General features: G+C 51.7%; 1 protein-coding gene across 1 annotated transcript in view; it reads left to right on the top strand.

The window, feature by feature from the left end:
• VIPAS39 (VPS33B interacting protein, apical-basolateral polarity regulator, spe-39 homolog) overlaps window positions 1-16,455 on the top strand; it is a 20,531-nt gene extending 4,076 nt beyond the window's left edge. The window contains exons 4-19 of the mRNA XM_026651473.2: window positions 315-349; window positions 886-950; window positions 2,964-3,020; window positions 5,330-5,422; window positions 6,261-6,294; window positions 6,843-6,945; window positions 7,051-7,078; window positions 7,360-7,433; window positions 8,277-8,352; window positions 9,778-9,912; window positions 11,031-11,072; window positions 11,917-12,006; window positions 12,640-12,726; window positions 13,482-13,571; window positions 14,273-14,377; window positions 15,524-16,455. Coding sequence (XP_026507258.1) covers window positions 315-349; window positions 886-950; window positions 2,964-3,020; window positions 5,330-5,422; window positions 6,261-6,294; window positions 6,843-6,945; window positions 7,051-7,078; window positions 7,360-7,433; window positions 8,277-8,352; window positions 9,778-9,912; window positions 11,031-11,072; window positions 11,917-12,006; window positions 12,640-12,726; window positions 13,482-13,571; window positions 14,273-14,377; window positions 15,524-15,544 — 1,135 coding nt within the window. The 3' untranslated portion in view covers window positions 15,545-16,455. The remainder of the gene's footprint in view (window positions 1-314; window positions 350-885; window positions 951-2,963; window positions 3,021-5,329; window positions 5,423-6,260; window positions 6,295-6,842; window positions 6,946-7,050; window positions 7,079-7,359; window positions 7,434-8,276; window positions 8,353-9,777; window positions 9,913-11,030; window positions 11,073-11,916; window positions 12,007-12,639; window positions 12,727-13,481; window positions 13,572-14,272; window positions 14,378-15,523) is intronic.
• Window positions 16,456-18,282: the final 1,827 nt, after the last annotated feature.

Here is an 18,282-nt window from a genome sequence, read left to right as displayed (position 1 = left end):
CCCCAGAGTGGCTCAGTGATCTGTAGTGGACCCCTCCAGGGGTGAGAAGGAGTTCAAGCTCCATAACCCTCTCAGCCCTTGGCCCCGTGGCAGCAAGGGGTCAGTTAGTGCCAGTTTTGTTGTGTGATATGGACAGATGTCCAGTAGGAAATGCCTGAGACCTCCCCATTCGTTTCCCATAGGCTGGCCCTGTCTAATAGTTAGCCTGCAATGCCCACTTGGAGTGTAGTTCTCTGTTCCTTCGGTGAGAGGTGCTGCCTGGGGAAAGCCAGCTGAAAATCTCTCACTGTTGCCTGTTTGATTCTTTTAGGAAGAAACAAACTTGGGAGTTTTCAGTCCCTTTCAGATGGTAAGAGAGCGGTTTTTATTCCTTTCTGAGCAGGGTGGGGGAAGGGACGGATAAGACTTGACACTTACGTAGGGGATTTTCGCCCCAAGTTCAAAGCCCTTTGGAAAGTTGGGTCACTATATCTTGCCCGTGTTACAGATGAGGAAACTAAGGCACAGACTTGCCCAAAGTCCCCCAGCAAATCAGTAGAAGGGTCAGAAATAGACTAGTATCTCCTGACTTATTCCCACACTCTAATCGCTAAATATGCTGCCTCTTTGATAGAAAATAACCTCCCTGAATAGCGCCTCCTGTGGGTTGGAAGGGGCCTCTAGCCAGACTTTCTCACATTCTGGTTCACTGCAGCTCTGTGCCCAGTCCTTGGACATATGGGCTCCTCTCAGTCCACGGGGCTGGCCCAGGGTTTGCTACTCAGTCTGTTCTTTTAACAAAGAAACTTGTGCTGGGGGGAAGCTTAGACCAGGGGAAATATGGGAAGGTTGATGTGAATCGGGATCTCAGACGCGCTACTCAGTGTGTTGCCTTCCCCTTCACAGCTCTCTCTGACACAGGAGTTAAAAGCTACGCTCCAGAGCTGCGCAGACCAAAGGCGGAATACAAGGTGGGTGGCTCACATTCACAATCCCAGGGTCAGAACAATGGACTGCCAAGGTCACATGGGGTGGAGGGGGTGAGTGACCAGTCCCCGTTTTAGCTAGCAGAGAGCAGTGCAGGAACTGAGACGGTGAAGGTGAGATGTACAATCCCAGTTCCAGCCCGCAGGAGTCTCTTCAGCAATAACTCATGTAGAGCCTCAGACATCACATCTTTTTCCACTAACGGTGAACGTGTTGGTGGAGACACGGGAGTTCTCCCTCTTCCTACTGAGTAGCCCTGCAGAGATGGGAACACTTGTTAATGCTTTGCCTGAAAGCCTCTTCCCTACCAACAGTGCAGCCCCAGCATTGGCAATGGCTTCATTCCTGCTGTGAGACTGGAACTGACAGCCTTTTGACTCCCAATCAAGAGTGCTACTCTCAGAGCCGCAGGACACCTCACTCAGGAATAACACCCTGCCCCGTGGTGGTGCTGTTCTCCTCCTGAATACGCTGCTTTTCTTTACACACACACTTCCTTAAGGGATGCTGCTGAGATAAACATTCTGTATGGAAAGTGTCCCTTCCTTCTCTGTCACTGCCCCCCACAGAGATCATTAAGTAGGTGGGGGAGGAATAATCTAGCATAATAAAGGGGGAAATAATAGCTATGGGATGAAACAAAGGTAGGGAAAGTTTCTTCTGACTTCCAGGACCAACTTCCGGACAGTGATCTGGATCAGGCGGAGGAGCTGTCTCAGTGGAAACCCTGATGCTTGGGACATTTACCATAGACTGTGCAAGGCCCTAGAACAGTACAGCAGGGCCCAGTCCTGCATTGGCATATTAGAGGGAGGGGCCGGGTGGAACCTAAAAGGCACTTCCTTCTCTGGCCTGTATGATTTGATGAGATGTCAGGGAATTTTAAAATCCCATGTACTTTTCCCCATTGCTGCCCATTGTTCAGTCACTGCCTCTCACTCAGGATGGGGCAGTGACACTAGCCTGGTCCCTTTTACCTCCTCATTTGAGTCCCTTTCCTTTGCCTGTCCCCAGGCACTAACCTGAGGCTGTTGGCTTTGGGTGCCCTGTGGTGCCGTGGAAGGCTCACCTGAAGAAGCCTGTCTGAGGGTGGAATGGGAATGGGAAGATGTAACTGAATCCTTACCCTACCAATTCACGGTCTCTCAAATCGGTTGTCTTTATGGGGGCAAACTGTTCCCCCCAATACTTGGGGTTTAAGGTCCCTGGGGTGGGAGTCCATTCTAAGATGCACCTCCCATGTGGATGCAGTGATAGTCTTTGTCCAAGGCAATAAATAGACACCCTGTTCTCCTTTTGGCCTCTGGCTGTATCCAGTCTGCCGTAGGTAGGGCCTGAGCAAAAGTCATTGCCACCTGAGGCTCTGTGGGAATGTGTCCTATCCCCAAAACCACTCCAGCTGTCACCCTCTTAGGTAGTTTCAGCAGAGGAGCTAAGGACTGAATGGGCCATAGAGACTGAACCCTGCTGTGGGCTTTTGAGGGAACTCAATGAGGTTAGGGGTCAGGCATGTTAGGGTAGTGTGAGAGCAAGCTCTCCTGCACAGTACCTGGGCTGTAGCTATCGTGTGGATAAACAAGAGACCTCTGTCTCTGCAGGTGTGATTGGCCCCTTTCACCAGCAGTAAAAGTTTGCACATAAATGGTAGCCTGGTGGCATTCTGGGCACTGAACTTCAGAGTCTCTTGGCTTGCGCTGGCACCAGTGGTACCAGCCAGTAAACAGATCAACCTGCCTCCTCCCCCATAAAGGTTCTAGGAAAGTGACAAGACTCTGGAACCTCCTTACTCAGGCCAATTCAGTCACATCAGAACTCTACTGCTCTAGTTTATTGCAAAGCCTACTGGGAAACCCTTCTAGCTGCTGTGAACTGTGTGACAAGTTATTTCATCAGTCCCAGCTTTGAGTGGGAGGTGGGAGGAGCTGCACAGCAAACACTGGGATAGCTTGGCCCCTCAGCATCTTGGGAAGATAAGCTGCTTATGTCTTCTGTTGCAGGATTACACCAGCGACTGGAGTCCCAAGGATACAGTCAGACGAATGCAGAGGGGCAAGGTAAAGACATTCCTTTTCCATCTGCTTGCAAGAGGGGAGCCTTGGTTGTGACGGAATCCCCGAGGTGCAGCCTGGGACCGTGGGACCGCTGTGCCCCCTTAACTCTCCAGCCTGGGCTGTCGCTGCTTTGCTAGTGACAAGCAGAAAACCCCTCCAGGCACTGTCATCACTCAGCACAACCGCATGTGCAACCCTACACCCAGCTAGATTGTATGAATGTTCCCAGAGCCAGTCATGAATCACACAGAGACAGGCACCAGCCCAGTAGCCCCAAGCTCCCAGCCTTGTACGTCAGGAATATACCGTCTTGCACTGCTCAAGACGAGCAGTGCAAGTTTATTAATTGGTTCACCACTTCATCAATGGAAAGTGGATATACACCAGCCTTTGTAAACCTGAGCAGATTGACCAAATGCTTCAGGCAAACTCACTGGTAAAGATAAAGAGTAAAGCAAGTTTATTGACTACAAAAGATAGATTTTTAAGTGATAGGCAAAAAGTCAGAGTTAGTTACCAAAATAAAATACAAGCACACTATCTAAACTCTCAATCCTATTAGACTGGGCAACGTCTAGACTAAGCAGTTTTTCTCAGATCACTGTATATTGCAGTTCATAGTACACAGGTTTCACCCTTGAAACCTGGGCCAGTCTCCTCTATTGGAGTCTTCAGTCTTCTGAGTGTCCTTGTTGCTTGCAGAATAGGTGGGGAAAGGAGAAAAGGCCAAGCCTGAGGCCACTGTGTTCTGTTTTATACCCTTTGTCCATGTGCTTGGAGGCATGTCTGGTGGGCATTACTGAGGCCTGGTCTACACTGGTGGGGGGCGAGCGGCGAGCCAATCCGTCTAAGTTATGCAACTTCAGCTACGAAAATAGCGTAGCTGAAGTCGACGTACTTAGAGCTACTTACTGTGGTGTCTTCACTGCGGTAAGTCGACTGCTGACGCTCCCCTGTTGACTCCGTGTACGCTTCTCGCTCTGGTGGAGTACCGGAGTCGACGGGAGAATGCTCGGTGGCCGATTTATCGTGTCTTCACTATATGCAATATCACAATTATATATAAATGAGGAATATGGGGGTTACAGGGCACTCCCCCGAGGTATACATATTTAGATATGGGGGCTACAGGGCGAGGGGTTATGGGGTTACAGGGTGTTCCCCCGAGGTATACATATTTAGCTAGAACAACTGCTTTTGGCAGATCATAACCTTTCCCCTGATACCTCACATGGCATGCTTTATATGCAATATCACAATTATATATAAATGAGGAATATGGGGGTTACAGGGTGCTCCCCCAAGGTATAGAGTGTCATATTGGTGCTCTCAGGCAGCCTCCTGTTTGCACCTCTGTATTGTGGGACTGGGCAGGGGAACTGGGCAGCTCCATTACTTGATTGCATAGCCATAGCGGGCACAACTGTCCAAAGCTCTGTGCCCACCTATGGCTTTGCCAAGTGGAGGAGCAAAAGCCGAAGGGAAGCACTGAGATACCATTAGAGTCAGGAATAGGTGACAGGTGGCACTCATTGGGCCACTGCTAGAGCCTTTGTGTCTGTTAGACCCTGGAGGCTTCTCCCATGGCAGGAGGTCATCTGCAGTGCTGCTGACCCTTCTGGAACTGGTGTTATGAAAAAGCACCCGTGGGGTCAACTTTAGGGCTCTGGCTCTCTTCATAGTTGGTGGCAATCAGAGGTAGGGGCAGGGAAAGTGGGAGTTGTCCTTGGTGCAGTGGAGTTGGGACCTTGGTGATGAGCAGATGAGTCCTGTGGAGGAAAAGGTGGTGTATGCAGAAGTAACCACCCAACTGCTGTTGCCCCTTCGCTAAGGTTGTAACTATCCCTTCTTACCAGTTGGTGAAGGGCTTTGCTTCCATCTCCACTAAGGGAAATGGTAGCTCCAAGGCTAAGGCGTGGTGGGGGAAGAGCAGCTCTGGGCTAAAGGGAGCCAAGTAAGAGGCAGATTCTTGCAGTTCCAGTCTGCTGATCGGCTTCAGAGGATCCCAGAGACCAGGGCCCTTCTGCTCTGATGAGTTCTGGTGGTTTGCAGGTTGCAGGGTGTTTTGGGGAGAAATGCATGCACCATGCTGCCCCCAGGCTGTATAGTTACAGGGCCTGATCCTGCAAAACCCCTTCAGTGGGAGACCTGCTTACAGCCCTGGGCTCAGAAGGAATGAGAAATTTTCTGAAGAGGAGTGATTCATGTTGCTGAATCATTCAAAATTAGAGGGAGGGTTAGCTCCCTGTATCTTGGTTGGATTCCAGGCACCTGGCTGATGCAGTGTTTCCTTGTCTCCAATGATATCCCAGATCTGCTCACTGGAGAGGTTCCGTTCCCTGCGGGAGAAGCTGATGCTCCTGGATGAAGCTGTTGCGGTGCATGATGGGAATGTCATTACAGCTGTGAGTCCTCCTCTGGCAGTATAGGGTTGGGTGGGTGGTGGCCAGGATGGTCCCTTAAAGGGTCTGTGTATCTGCACAGCCATTTAGCCCCTGAACGCTGCTGATGCTTTGAATTAAAATCAGCGTGTTACCTAAAAGGGCCAAGTCTGAGGTCTGGGAAACTCCATGTTCTCAGCCTCTGGTTGAAAGTCACATGCTTCTCTGGAACCTCTGGTTGGAATCCCAGCAATCAGCTCCTTCTCCACCTCCTGTGCCCGATGGATCAGGTTCCCTGTCGCTGCCTGTGTGCAGGACTTTGGGGTGAGATGTGGAAAGCTCAGGTCCCTGCACACTGCACTGAATATTCCAGGGAGCTGCTCATAAGGGTAGAGGTTTGTCCCGGGCTCTTGGCCTCCCAGAGCATTGTGCAGCAAATGAGCCACGTGCTGGACAGTGTGATCCCTCTCACTACAGCGAGGTGGGTGAGGTGATCCCTGTATGTATGCTGCTAGGAAAGCTCTCTGGGGTCCTTCAGAAGGGACGCGAGGGAAATGCCCTAGTTGTAGAATTGAAGCATTGCTTATCTAAGCTATAGAAAAGTCAGCAGACCTTCTCTTCAAACCAGTGAGTGTCAGCTTGCAGGCATGCAAAATCAGCTTGCAGGCTCCCCCAGGCCTGTGTTTGGCCTACGCAGTATGGAAGACACCAGCATTGCTCAATACAAAACACTGATCAAGCCTTGCGTGAAGGCTGGAGCTGAGATGTCTGTGGCTGAGTGGGCCTCCCCTGGTGTCTCTGCCTGTCCAGATGCTAGTGAGGGTTCATCTGCTCATCTGAGGGATGTCTCTTTTGCTTGCAGATTCTAATATTCTTGAAGAGGACGCTGAAGAGAGGTAAATGTGGCTGGGAGGTGGCTAGGGCCAGTGGCGTCTGTGCAGGATTGTGTTTCTCAGTTAAGGGGAGTGTGGCCAGATTCTCTCACTTGCTGCAAGTTAAAGGGAGAGAAGGGTTGGGATCACTCTTTTTTTAGGTGCTGCTTAACCGAGCTAGGTGTCTCATTGAGAGAGATGCACCTTGGATCCAGTGAGCATAAAGGGACGGGGTTGGTGCTGGCTATGAAGACCCAGAGAGACTGTATGAGTACCTGGGACCCTGTTAGGAGAGGGCAGAGGTTGGGGTGGGGATGAATGAGAATGAACCTGTACGGGATATGACCATGCGCCACAGAGTACTTGGCCATTAAACAGGTGGAATTGGGTTCCTTTCCTAACCCCTGGTCACTAGAGGTTGGACTGTGCTCTGGAGAGGGGGGTTTGCAGAATCCTTTAGTTTTCTTCCAGAAGCTAGCAGCGCCATCCATGCTGGAACAGCCCAGGCTGGCCAGCTCACACCTTCTCATGGCTCCTCAGTGCTGACAGGCTGCCTGTTTCTCCCCACCTAGAGATCCTGTTCCAAGAGCTGGAGGTGCGACAGGTGGCCTTGCGCCATCTAATCCATTTCCTCAAAGAGACAGGGGAGCAGAAGCTACTCCTGGACCTGCTCAGGTGAGGCTCCCCACCCGGCATCATGGCTGGGCTGAACACACTGCCTGTGGTTGGACCCAGAGTGGAGGGTACTGAGCAGGGGTAATGCTTTGTTTCCCTTTGCAGATTCCTGGACAGGACCGAGGAGGTTGCTGTGAGTATTCCCAATCGTGGCAGGTCCTTCTCTTGTGTAGCTTTTACGAGGTGAGAGAGACTTCTCAGAGATGCTGCGATCAGACCCCTCGCACATCCCCCTCCTCCTCCCAACAAAGGATGCTGTTGTGACAAGAGCCTGGGGACTGGGAGTGGGTAGCCATTAGGCAGGTGTGGTCAGTGGGCAGGGCTTAAGTTCATGTTTTGTTGGAAGGTGACATTCCAGATCTCCTGAGCCCATTCCCTTTTGAACAGCTCCTGTTTTCTTTCTGCCCCCTCCAGCTGTCCCAGTACCGGGAGCACTTGAGCATCCAGGATGCAGAGAAACGAAGAGAATTTCTTAAAGGCTGCATCAGGTGAGCAGGGAAGGTGGGGGACTGGTGGGGTGTGAGCACCTCCTGGAGAGTGGAATAAGAAGTGCAGCCTGCTGGAACCAGTAGAGCAAGGGTAGTCTACTTTTTGTCAAGGTCCAAATTTCTTGGTCAAGGTATAGTCAAAGTCCAGACTCCAGAGAAAATAATAATTTAAAAAAAAGTAAATAAATTTTTTTGGGTCCGTTCAAAAGTGTCTGGTGGTTTGGATTTGGCCCTTGGTCCGCCTATTGACTACCTCTGCAGTAGAGTGTTGTGATGCACAGGATTAAAGGGACAGTGGTCTCTCTTTCATCACTGAGCGGGGGTTTGAGGAACAACACAGGGTGATTATGAACAGCCTGTGGTGATCAGTACCCCGAAATATTTTCTGCTGATTGGAGGGCAAAGACACCTTGGGGAGTTTCTGATCATTGACCCCGTGGGTGGGGATGCGACCGGGGGTGCCAAGGTGAAATGTTAGTCTCTGGTGGGTATCACTAGCATTGTTCTGAGCTCCCTTCTCCCACCTACCGCTCCTTGAAATCCAGAAGATTTCCCCCTCTGATTGGGCTCTCTTCGTAGATGGCCTCCATGTGAGAGAGCAGGCAGTGATCTGGGAAGGTGAGAGCTTGAGAACTCACTGCCACTCCCAGAGCATTTGGGTGGGTGAGGCCAAAGAGGGATGCCATTCTGACTCACCATAAATATAGGGAGCAAGAACATGGGGAGTGCATCCCCCGGGCACACTTAGGTAAGGTAAAGTAGGGAAGAGAGAGCCCCTCCAGGCCTTGTGTACTGGGAAGAGATGCTGATGATGACTGTCCTCATCTCTTTGCTGCTGGCCAGGCTGCCATTTTCATCTGAAGATGCCGTTCATGTTCAAGACCATTATACGCTCCTGGAGAGACAGATCATCATTGAGGTAAGGGCCTCTCTCCTTTGGCCATAGAGGTGTCACAGAGCTCTCCATCTGCCTCTGGCTCGGACCGGCCTGTTCTAATGCCAAGGTTCCCCTTCTGGGAGGAATAAGAAGTTTCTAGATGCTGTAGCTGACTGGCTTGCGACCTCCTGGATCTAATATGACTCCATATCCAAGCTTTGCTGGTAGACAACTACACCAAGCTGTCCCACTGAGAGTCAGATATCATCATGTGCTGATGGTACATGCAGGGCATTTGCTTCAGAGCTGTGCAGCATATTAAGATGGTGTCACACTGTCCGGAGTGGCTCACGACCATGAATCCCAGCCTCAGGACAGACACCCCAAACTTGTATAACTAGATTTCACTCACCCAGCAATAAATGCAAACTCCTGCAGCACTGTAATAGTCTTGCATGGAGTTAGACAGTCTCCTTGGACACTCCAGTCTATCTTGCCACCCAGAGAAGCTGGATGAAATGATAAATGGTTCCTTACATCAAAGATCACAAAAGATTCAGGTTGCTCCCAGTCCCAAGAGACCAGTCACTGATGCCAGATCTCACACCAAAGACAACGCTTGTAGCCAATCCTACAATAAACTAACTAAGGATTTATTAACTAGGAAAAAGAAGTGAGTTATTTACAGGTTAAAGCAGGCAGCATATATACACAAATGAGTTAGTCTGTGGTTCCAAAAGGTGACAGAGAGATAGTAATCTGTCAGCACAGTGAATGTCTTCTAGGGCTAACTCAGGTTGACCCTGGGGATCTCTGCTTTTTCCTAACTCCAGCCCTGTGAGAGTCCAAACAGCAGAGAGTATGAAGAATTTTTCATGTCAGCTGTCGTTTATTTCCTCCTTCCAGAATTCAAGCTGATGGGATGAGCTTTCTAGCATGTAGCAACTTATGGGTGTAAGAGCACCATCAACCAGTCTTTGTATTGTGATGTTTCGCAGTGGCCCACTTAGTTTTGATAGTCCTTCTTGATGGGTGGGGGAAACAGTCCTCCTGCCTGAGTTCACAAGTTCAGAGCAGACATTTTTACAGTTATAAAGCAAAACTTGCATATTACCTTATAGCACGGGGTTCAGACATTATGAATAAGATTAATGCATGCAGCAACTTACAAGGATTTTATAGAGTCTAAATACTAAGCACATCCTTACAACTCTAACACCTATCTTGAGCAATGCTAACATACAGGTGAGCTGGTCTGGTTTCCATCTATGAATTTGTCAGTGCTCAGCTGACACCTACAGCCTTGGTAAGAGCTGGCACCTGGTCTATCAATGTCACAGATGGTCCTGTTGAAATCAGGCCTGTCCCATGGCAACTGGGCCAGACAACCCTCATCCTCTGAGAAGTGGGTGAGCAAACTGTGGCTGGCCTGGTTTCCATGCAGTGTCTCTCATCCTACTTCTCTAGGCAAACGACCGGCATCTGGAGGCCGCTGGGCAGTCTGAGATATTTCGGAAATACCCACGAAAGGCCTCTATCCTTAACATGCCACTGGTGACCACGCTATTCTACTCCTGCTTCTACCACTACACAGAGGCCGAGGTGGGTGCAACAGCGGGATAAGCAGGGGGCTGGAATTCAGTGCCAAAACCCTTGGTATGGGTCACTAAATAATGATAATGCCCAGCTCTTACCTCGCACTTCCCATCAGTAGATCTTAAAACACTTTACAAGGGAGTTTAGTGTCACTACCCCTGTTTTACAGATGGAAAAATGAGGCATGGAGAGGTGCAGTGACTCATTCAATGTCCCCCAGCAGATCAGTGGGCAGCCAGGACTAGAACTCATATCTCTTGAGTCCCAGTCCAGTGCCACTCGGCCACACTGCTCGGCTCATAAAGTTGGCACACTGGTAAAGAAAGAGGATGACACACACACCCCGCGCCCCTCCCCCCCAATCTCCAGAGAGAGTTCCCCTAACCTTCCAGAATGGTCCCCACACTTTATGGAATTCTGGCACTTCAGGGAGCCATAAGAAGTGTGGGGACAGCATTAGAGAGGGGCATTTTGCCTGGTACGGCAGCCATCACAGAAGAATTGGCACCTCAGAAAAAGCAGCTACCTTGCACTGTTTCAGAGGCAGCTACTGGATCCAGCGTCCAAGGGATTAACTTGGCTTCTAACCTTTTCAGGCCCAAATGTGGGACATTGGTCTTTGAAGTATGTGTGTGTGTGAGCGCTCTAGACTAGAGGCATGGGAGACCCAGCCCCAGATAGCAGAGGAGGAGATGGGAGAGTCGCTTCCTTTGGAACCTCCATTTCCCAAGCTAGCATTAGCAGCCTTGGTAATGTATAGAGCCCTGGCAAGCAGGAGTTCCGGGTCTGTCAGGGTGGTCTATATTGCAGCTGGGAGCGAGTCTCCTAACCTAGGTAGACAGACTCACTCTAGTTGGGCTCAAACTAGTCCACTAAAAATAGCAGTGTGGACGTTCTGGCTTGGGTGGAAGTTCGGGCTCCGAAGCCCACTTGACCCCCTAGGCTTCAACGCCTGAGCTGGAACATCCATGTTGCTGTTTTTAGTGCACTAGCTTGAGCCTTACTAGCGTGAGTCTGCCTGCCTGGGCTGGGAGACTCGTTCCCGTCTGCAGTGTAGACCTACCATAAGGGGCAGGGGGCCCATGATCTGAAAAGGCTGAGCATTACCCTCGCTCTCTCTTCAGGGGACATTCAGCAGCCCGATCAACCTGAAGAAAACCTTTAAGGTAGGGAGTGAAATCTGACTGGTGTCTCATTCTTGGTGGGAGGTGGGTTTCTGTGACAGCATCAATAAAAATGCAGGCAACAGAGCTGGGGTGCCTGGGAAGAAGGAAATTGAGAGGCTGAGTCCTGTCAGAAGTAGGGATTGCTGGCTCAGCAGAGAAAGGGTTTCTCTCTAGATAGAAGGGGAGTGGGATTAGATCCAGCTGTTAGATAAGGGGCAAGCTCTGTGGAGACCTTTGCTTTGGGCTGGGCTGGAAGCCAGACCCTCCTGGGGGACAAGGGAGGAAGCTTGGTTTCAAGAGCCTGCTGGAAGTTCTGTGGGGAACTTGGGGTGTGAGGTGCTGCTGGGATCCCAGGTTACAGGAACCCTTACCCCTGGATTTGAACCCCAAGCTCTGTGAGGCCTTTCCCTTAACTGGGGTGAGCTCCCCTGACCCTTAGCTGGCTTTGGTGCTCGGCCTAAGGGTGGCCCTGTCTTACTTCTCATGGCTTGGAAGGGGAAAATGGGCCCTCCTCACTGCCAGTCCATTGCCAGCCTCACCCTGTTGCACCAGCCCTGTTGGGAGCCCCCTCCATGTGTTCCAGGACCATGGTGCTCTCGCTGGAGTCAGTGTGGAATGGGGTGGGCCATGCTGGTGGCCTGAGCCATGTAACCCTGCCTCAGTAGCAGTTGCAGATCCTTTGTGTGACCCTGCATGTACTACTGTGCTACCGGGCTCAGGCTTGGATTGCACCATCCCTCCCCTCCCAGCAGCTGGCTTGGTGCCTGCTGAGTGGATGGTGCTGCCTGCTCTCTCACCCCAGTCTGTGCTCTCACCCTCAGCATTCAGTGTCTGTGCCTTGCAGATTCCAGACAAACAGTATGTGCTGACAGCCCTGGCTGCCCGTGCCAAGCTGCGAGCTTGGCATGATGTGGATGCCTTGTTCACCACCAAGGTGAGTGGCAAAACCTTTCTGGGGGGTGGGTCCAAACACTTGCTGTTTCCTGGCTACGTCTGTCTGTTTCCATCTGGTTAGAGGACGGTGAGCTGTCTGTCTCCTGAGCTGCTCTGGGCCTGAAGTATCCTGCAGGCCCTGCTCCAGCACTGTGACTTGTCTGGCCTGCTCTGGGGTTTATCTGGAGAGCCATTGCTTGTTAGCTCTGGGCCTGGCCCATCCATGCTGTGGGGTCCAGACTGAGTTGCTCAGAGAGCAGGTTTCCCTGTCTCAAGAAGCTGCAATGGACTTAGTACAGCTTCTACCAGCTCAGCCAGAGAAGGAGGCTGCCTTTGAGGCTCAGCTGCATGGGATTCACATGCGTTGTAAACCCAGCCTCCAGACATGGGACGCTGCTGACCGTGGAACTAGGGTCTGGCAGGAAAGAGCAGCATCCTCAGCCAGAGGCAGATTACCACTGCCCTCTGGAGGCTATGGAGAGGGTAGGGAGGAGGAGGAGCAATCCAGCGGCTCCTCTGCCCCACACCCAAATCTACTAACAGCCCTGTCCCCCAATTCCCCACCCTCTGGGAATCTTGCATTGGACGTCCCTTTTGAAAAGATGAGTGCTATGAGTTTGGGCTGTGGTTTCAGAATTGGCTGGGTTACACCAAGAAGAGAGCTCCCATTGGCTTCCATCGTGTGGTGGAGATCTTGCAGCGGAACAGCGCCCCCGTGCAGGTGAGCAAAGGAAGTGCCTTGTCAGAACACACCATCCAGTCTGGTGTCCTGCCACACTGGATCAGACCTTTGGGCCATTCGGTCTGCAATCCTGTTGCACTGACTCAGATCACTAGGTCACCTAGCTTGCTAACATGCCGCCAGCAGTGGCTGTTACCTATACCTTATAGTGCACCTGGGGAGGGACTGTTTATTTCTTCCTGGTCCCACACGTGAATTTGCTTACAGCCCAGAGAGGGGCATTGACCCCATGTGGTTGTTGCCTGGCTTCCATAGCTGGGGATGGTGAAGGACTTCCCCATGTGAAGTTCCTCTTTGTGCCAACAGAGTCCCATAGGGATATAGATGTTATGTACATGTGCCTGGAAGGAACATCGTAGGGGTGAGAACCCGAGGGAGGTAGATGCAGCTAAGGGAGATGGACAGCAGCAGGCTCTGAGGTGTCTATGGGATCAGATCATGGATGGCAAAGCCCCCTACATGATCCAGGCCATCAAATAGATTGTTCCCTACATTCGGTTTCTAGATGCTTCATTTGGGCAAGGGTTCAACTGATCCCCTTGAGTTGGGGTAGTGTAGGAATTGCCCCCTGGGTTGGCAGGGCCCTTGAGGAGGGGCTGGGTTCACTACCCCTGGAGCCTCCTGTGTGGTGACCTTCTGTAAGAGACTAGTTGGCTGGAGCAGGGGTGTTTTGGGGAAGTAGGGGTGACTATGGGGAAGTGAGCTCTGCTGATGCCTCCTGCCTTCTCATCCAGGTGCTGCAGGAGTACGTGCGCCTGGTGGAAGACGTTGAGACACGGTTGAACCTTGCCATGAAATATAAGTGCCATGACGTTGTTATTGATGTGAGTCCTTGCTGTACAAGGGGGGAGGTCTACATCCTCCCTCTCCTCCCTTTCCCCCCCCCCCCGACACACCTGGCTGGGGGCAGGCTCTCCCACAACTCCCTTGTCTTGTTGTCATGTGCCCATCTCATTTACCTCTGAGTTTACTTTCCCTGTATTTTAGTGTCAGCTGGTGCTTCCAGAACCAGCTAAAGCCAAGTGAGCCTTACTCACACTCCCTCTACCCCCCGACCTCCAGCAGCTCTGCTGGGGCCTCACAATCCCAGCCTGCAGCACCCCCTGCTATTCCCACCTGAGCTCCTCTGCTGTAGAGATGCAGTTGTGCTGAATGACACAATTCAGAGATGGTTGTCAGTTTGGGAGTGGCTTGAGGCTTGGAATTTGCTCTACAGCAGGACGTGAGCTTCCGTCATCAGGAGTGAAAAGTCGGTGCAGTAACAACTTGAGCCTCTCCTTCCTGGAGGGGGCCTTTCCCAAAGGTTTGAGGTGAAGGCCCAATCTTCCATTGGGACATCCCATAAGGTTTGTGATTTTTCCCCCAGGGCTGTGATGGATCCTGCTGCACAGCGATGAGTCTTTGGGGAAATCAGCATGTGGCCAAGGTTTTGGGGGGATTGGAGGGTTATTCCTCAACTGAACAGAGGGATGCTGCCCAATAAAGGAGGTTGCTTCCCTTAGCTCTGGTTTTGCTGTTTAACTAGACATACAGAGACCTGAAGGATCGACACCAGCTGATGGCATACAGGTGTAAGGTGGAGCGGGGCTCTGCAGAAGAGGACAAGATAGACAGCATCCTCAGCAACTTGGTAAAGAGTGACTGCTCGCCCACATACACCCAGAGCTAGCCCTGTGGTGCTCTCTTCTGTAGACACTAGTCAGAGACAGGAGTGGGTTTGTTTGGTGTGTGGCACTGGGGTTGCTGCCCTGTGTCCCCACATCCTCCCTCTGGGAGGATGCTAGTCCAGGTGGAGGTTCCAGTTAGACACAGGAAAGGGGGATCTATGCAGAGTCTCTGGAGGAGAAGAGCTGGTGCTGGGAAAGGGAGAAATAGCAACTGCTCAGTGCTGAGTCCCCACACCGAAGAGTTGATTTCTGTTTGCGATAGCGAAAAGAGGCTCAAAGCATTGTGCTAGGACTAGTGTCACAGGTGTGAAAGATAGTCCCTGCCCCAGAGAGCTTACAGTCTTAGCATGTGACGAGCAATAACAAGTGGTACTTGGCTCCTTTTTGGTGGTCCATTCTGGACACAACCTGCTAGGTGACTGCTCTGGGCCTCTTGGGATCAAAGGGTTTTTTACCTCTGGGTTTGGTGTTCTGTTTGACTTCTCCTATTAGGCCCAATTGTATTACAAGCTTATAGTGAGTCATAGTCTGACAGGAGACTGCAAGTCAGGAATGTCTGACTCGGAATCCTGGCTTGCTGCATGGCCTTGTGCCTTTCCTTCATGCCTTGGCTTCTCCATCTGTATCATGCAAGTAATCCTGACCCACCTCCTAGGGGATTGTGAGGTTCCGTATATTGTGGTGATGATCTTTAGCACTTGCCTTTATTGCTGCTTGTCTGCTCCCTACATTTGACTCACAAGTACTCCTGTTCTTTTTGCGGACTAACACGGCTGCTATTCTGTAGCCTGGTCAGTTTGCGCTTTCTGACTTTAGTTGGTTTTTGTTGCTGATCCCAGCCGCTAGCCCAGGGCTGCTGGATTTGGATTCCTCATGCTGCAGGGGAACGTCCGACTGTTTTCATTGACTTAAACCTCAAAGCTTTCCAGGCACATCAGTTTATAAACCTGCCCACCTTGTCATTTGCTGCAGCATCACCCGAGTGTGGGCTGAATTCCCTGACAGGGTTCTCCCTTCCAGTGAGGCAGATAGATCCCTCAGGAATATGCCCGGGGGTGAGCTCCGATCAGCACTGATACGAGCCATGTCCTGTTGTGCTTCTCTTTCAGCAAATCCGATGGAAGAATTGAGGTGTCTACCCACCTCAGAACCAGCCCAATTTGCCATTGCCATGCCAATGAGAGAGGAAACTATGGAGCCAGCCTCCGTGCCAATAGAGCAAGTTCCGTTTCCAGTCTTGGTGGTTTGTCTGATATTGCCAGTCAGTGCCAGTGGCTCCTGGGACAGAGCGGCATCCAGGCTGACATAAGGCAAACCCAGCTATCTGGCTAGTGGGACAAGACACTGACCAACTGGAGTCAATGCTCTGTAATGGGCTAGGCCATGAGGTGGGCATGGCTTCAGTGTACAGAGGGAAGTAAAGTCAGGCAAAGCAGCAGCTACTTCAAATTTGTGCAGGATCAGGACTCGTTCAGGTGAGAGGAACAAGACAATTACCCAGAAAAGATCTCTCCTAAGGTTAGAGGTGACCCGTTCCCTTGCCATACCAGCTGCTAAGACTGGGGCAATGATGGCCGTGTCAGAAGTGAAGATGCAGGAACCGCAGACTGGGCTGTGTTCTCCCTGCCTCTATGAGCGAGATGGGTAGGGAAAGACTTCTTGCCCCTTAAAACCCCAACCTTCCTGTTTCTCTGATTCAGAAAGGAAGCTTTCAGCTAAACTTCTGCAGATTGCATATCCCCACTACAAAGCCCTCCATCTCAAGACCTGCCCCTTCACCCAAAGGGAAGCTGGGAGTTCTGCCTGGAGCTCATCATCTCCCTCATTGGGTTGGTTAGAGAATGAGTCGAAATTCCCTCCCAGCAAGTGCTGAAGATGCTGGCCCCACGGAGCCCCTTGGAACAATCTCTTCTCCCTGGCCTTTACATTGGGAAAGTTTTTGTTACACCCCGTAGAAATGTGACTCTCCCCTGGGGTTCCCTGCCAGCTTTATTGTGTCAGACCTCGCTTTCTGTTCCTTAAATAAAACTGCGTGTCTGCCTCTCCTTGTGGCTCCTATTTACTTCCTTCCCTAGTGGTTTACTGTCAACCTGTGTCCTGATCATGAGGGGTTGCCCCGTCTTTTGAGAAGTGTGCACATGAGATGCACCTCAGAGTATTCCAGGGCCACAAGAAACGTGACTGGTGGGGCAATTTTGCCTTAAAGGATAAGTTTATCCAGGGTGGCAACCTTGTAGTCTCACATCCTTGATGTTCTCAGCAGCGGCGTGTCTAACAGAGAGTGTTGCTGGGGAGCACACAGCCTTGCGAATGCCACACAAAAATGGTGGTTATTTATCTGTTGGAGCCAACAGCGGCCACATGCCAGTCTCAGGGCAGAGTCCAGCTCCAGGGCGCCTCCCTGATCTTAAGTGTATGATGAAGTGGGAATTTTGGGGAATATTTTTCTGACCACTATGTATGTCTCAGTTTCCTCTATATGCTGCATTGTTACCTAGTGGGTGGAAAAGGACTGTTTGCTCTCAGAGCAGGCAAAGGGTTGGTCTACACTAGGAACTGACATTGCTGTAGCTACGTTGGTCAGGGGAGTGAAAAAGCCACACCCCTGAGAGACGTACCCGTACCAACCTAACCCCCAGCATAGACAGCACTAGATTGATGGAAGAATTCTTCGTCGACCTAGGGCTTGTCTACATTGATAGCGCTGCGCCCTGTACCACTTTGTGAAGATGCTACCTATGCCGATGGGACAGCTTTTCCCGTCAGCATGGGTACTCCACCCCCACCCCGAGAGGCGGTAGCTATGTCTACCCTAGGAATTAGGTAGTGTAGAGCAGGGCCTAGCTGCCGCCTCTCAGGGAGGTGGGTTACCTATGCTGATACCAGAAAGCCTCCTGTTGGCATAGATAGTGTCTATAGTGTGCCGGGGGGTAGCATTGTAAGTGTAGACATACCCTAAGAGACATAGGTATGAATGTTGCCTAGCTGACTGAGCCAGGATGGGCCGTTAAAAGGGACAGGCTCAGGCTGACCCTATCTCAGTGGTTCTCAACCTGTTCATCATTGTGGGCTGCATATGTGGCCCACAGTGTGTTACCTGGGCTGCAGGTTGAGATCCACAGCATGCCCCGACCTCGAACCTCCCCAGATTTCTGTGCCCAGTGCCTCCCGCCCAAAGACCCATCCACAGAGTGGGACCAGGAACAGGGTGCGGGGCTGGCAGGCAGCCGCAGACCCCTGACCCTGCAGGGCCAGGCAGGCAGGCAGCCCCAACCAGGGCCGGCTCCAGCTTTTTTGCCGCCCCAAGTGGCGAAGAAAAAAAAAAAGTCACGATCGGCGGCACTTTGGCAGCTGCTCTACTATGCCGCTTCATTCTTCGGCGGCAATTCTGTGGCTGGTCCTTCCCTCCGAGAGGGACTGAGGGACCCGCTGCTGAAGACCCGGACGTGCCGCCCCCTTACAAGGGCCGCTTCAAGCTCCAAGTTGCTGCGCTGGTGCCTGGAGCCGGCCCTGGCCCCAACCCAGGAATCCTGACCCCAGAACCCGACCCTGCAGGGCTGGGTGGCCGGGCAGCCAGGACCCCGCCATGCCAGACAACCAGGAACCCGGACCCTGCTGCGCGGGCCAGGTGGCTTTAGCACACAGTTGGGCCATGCACAGTAAGTCTGACCATGGGATGGCAGGGCTCTGATCCTGGCAGATCTTGCAAGCAAAGCAGAGTTGAGTCTGGTCATATAGGGGTGGGAGACCTACCAGCTGCAGGAAGTGGTGCTGGTAATTGATTAGGGTGCTTTTTCCTCAGAGTGGTGCTAGGAGGTGATGGGTTTTTGATGAGATGTAAGGTCATTACAAATCTCATGGCACTCTG

This window comes from Terrapene carolina, unplaced genomic scaffold, assembly GCF_002925995.2.
Source record: "Terrapene carolina triunguis isolate 2854851 unplaced genomic scaffold, T_m_triunguis-2.0 Scaffold96, whole genome shotgun sequence".
Classification (NCBI taxonomy): Eukaryota; Metazoa; Chordata; order Testudines; family Emydidae; genus Terrapene; species Terrapene triunguis.
This window is presented reverse-complemented; position numbering and strand designations above follow the sequence as displayed.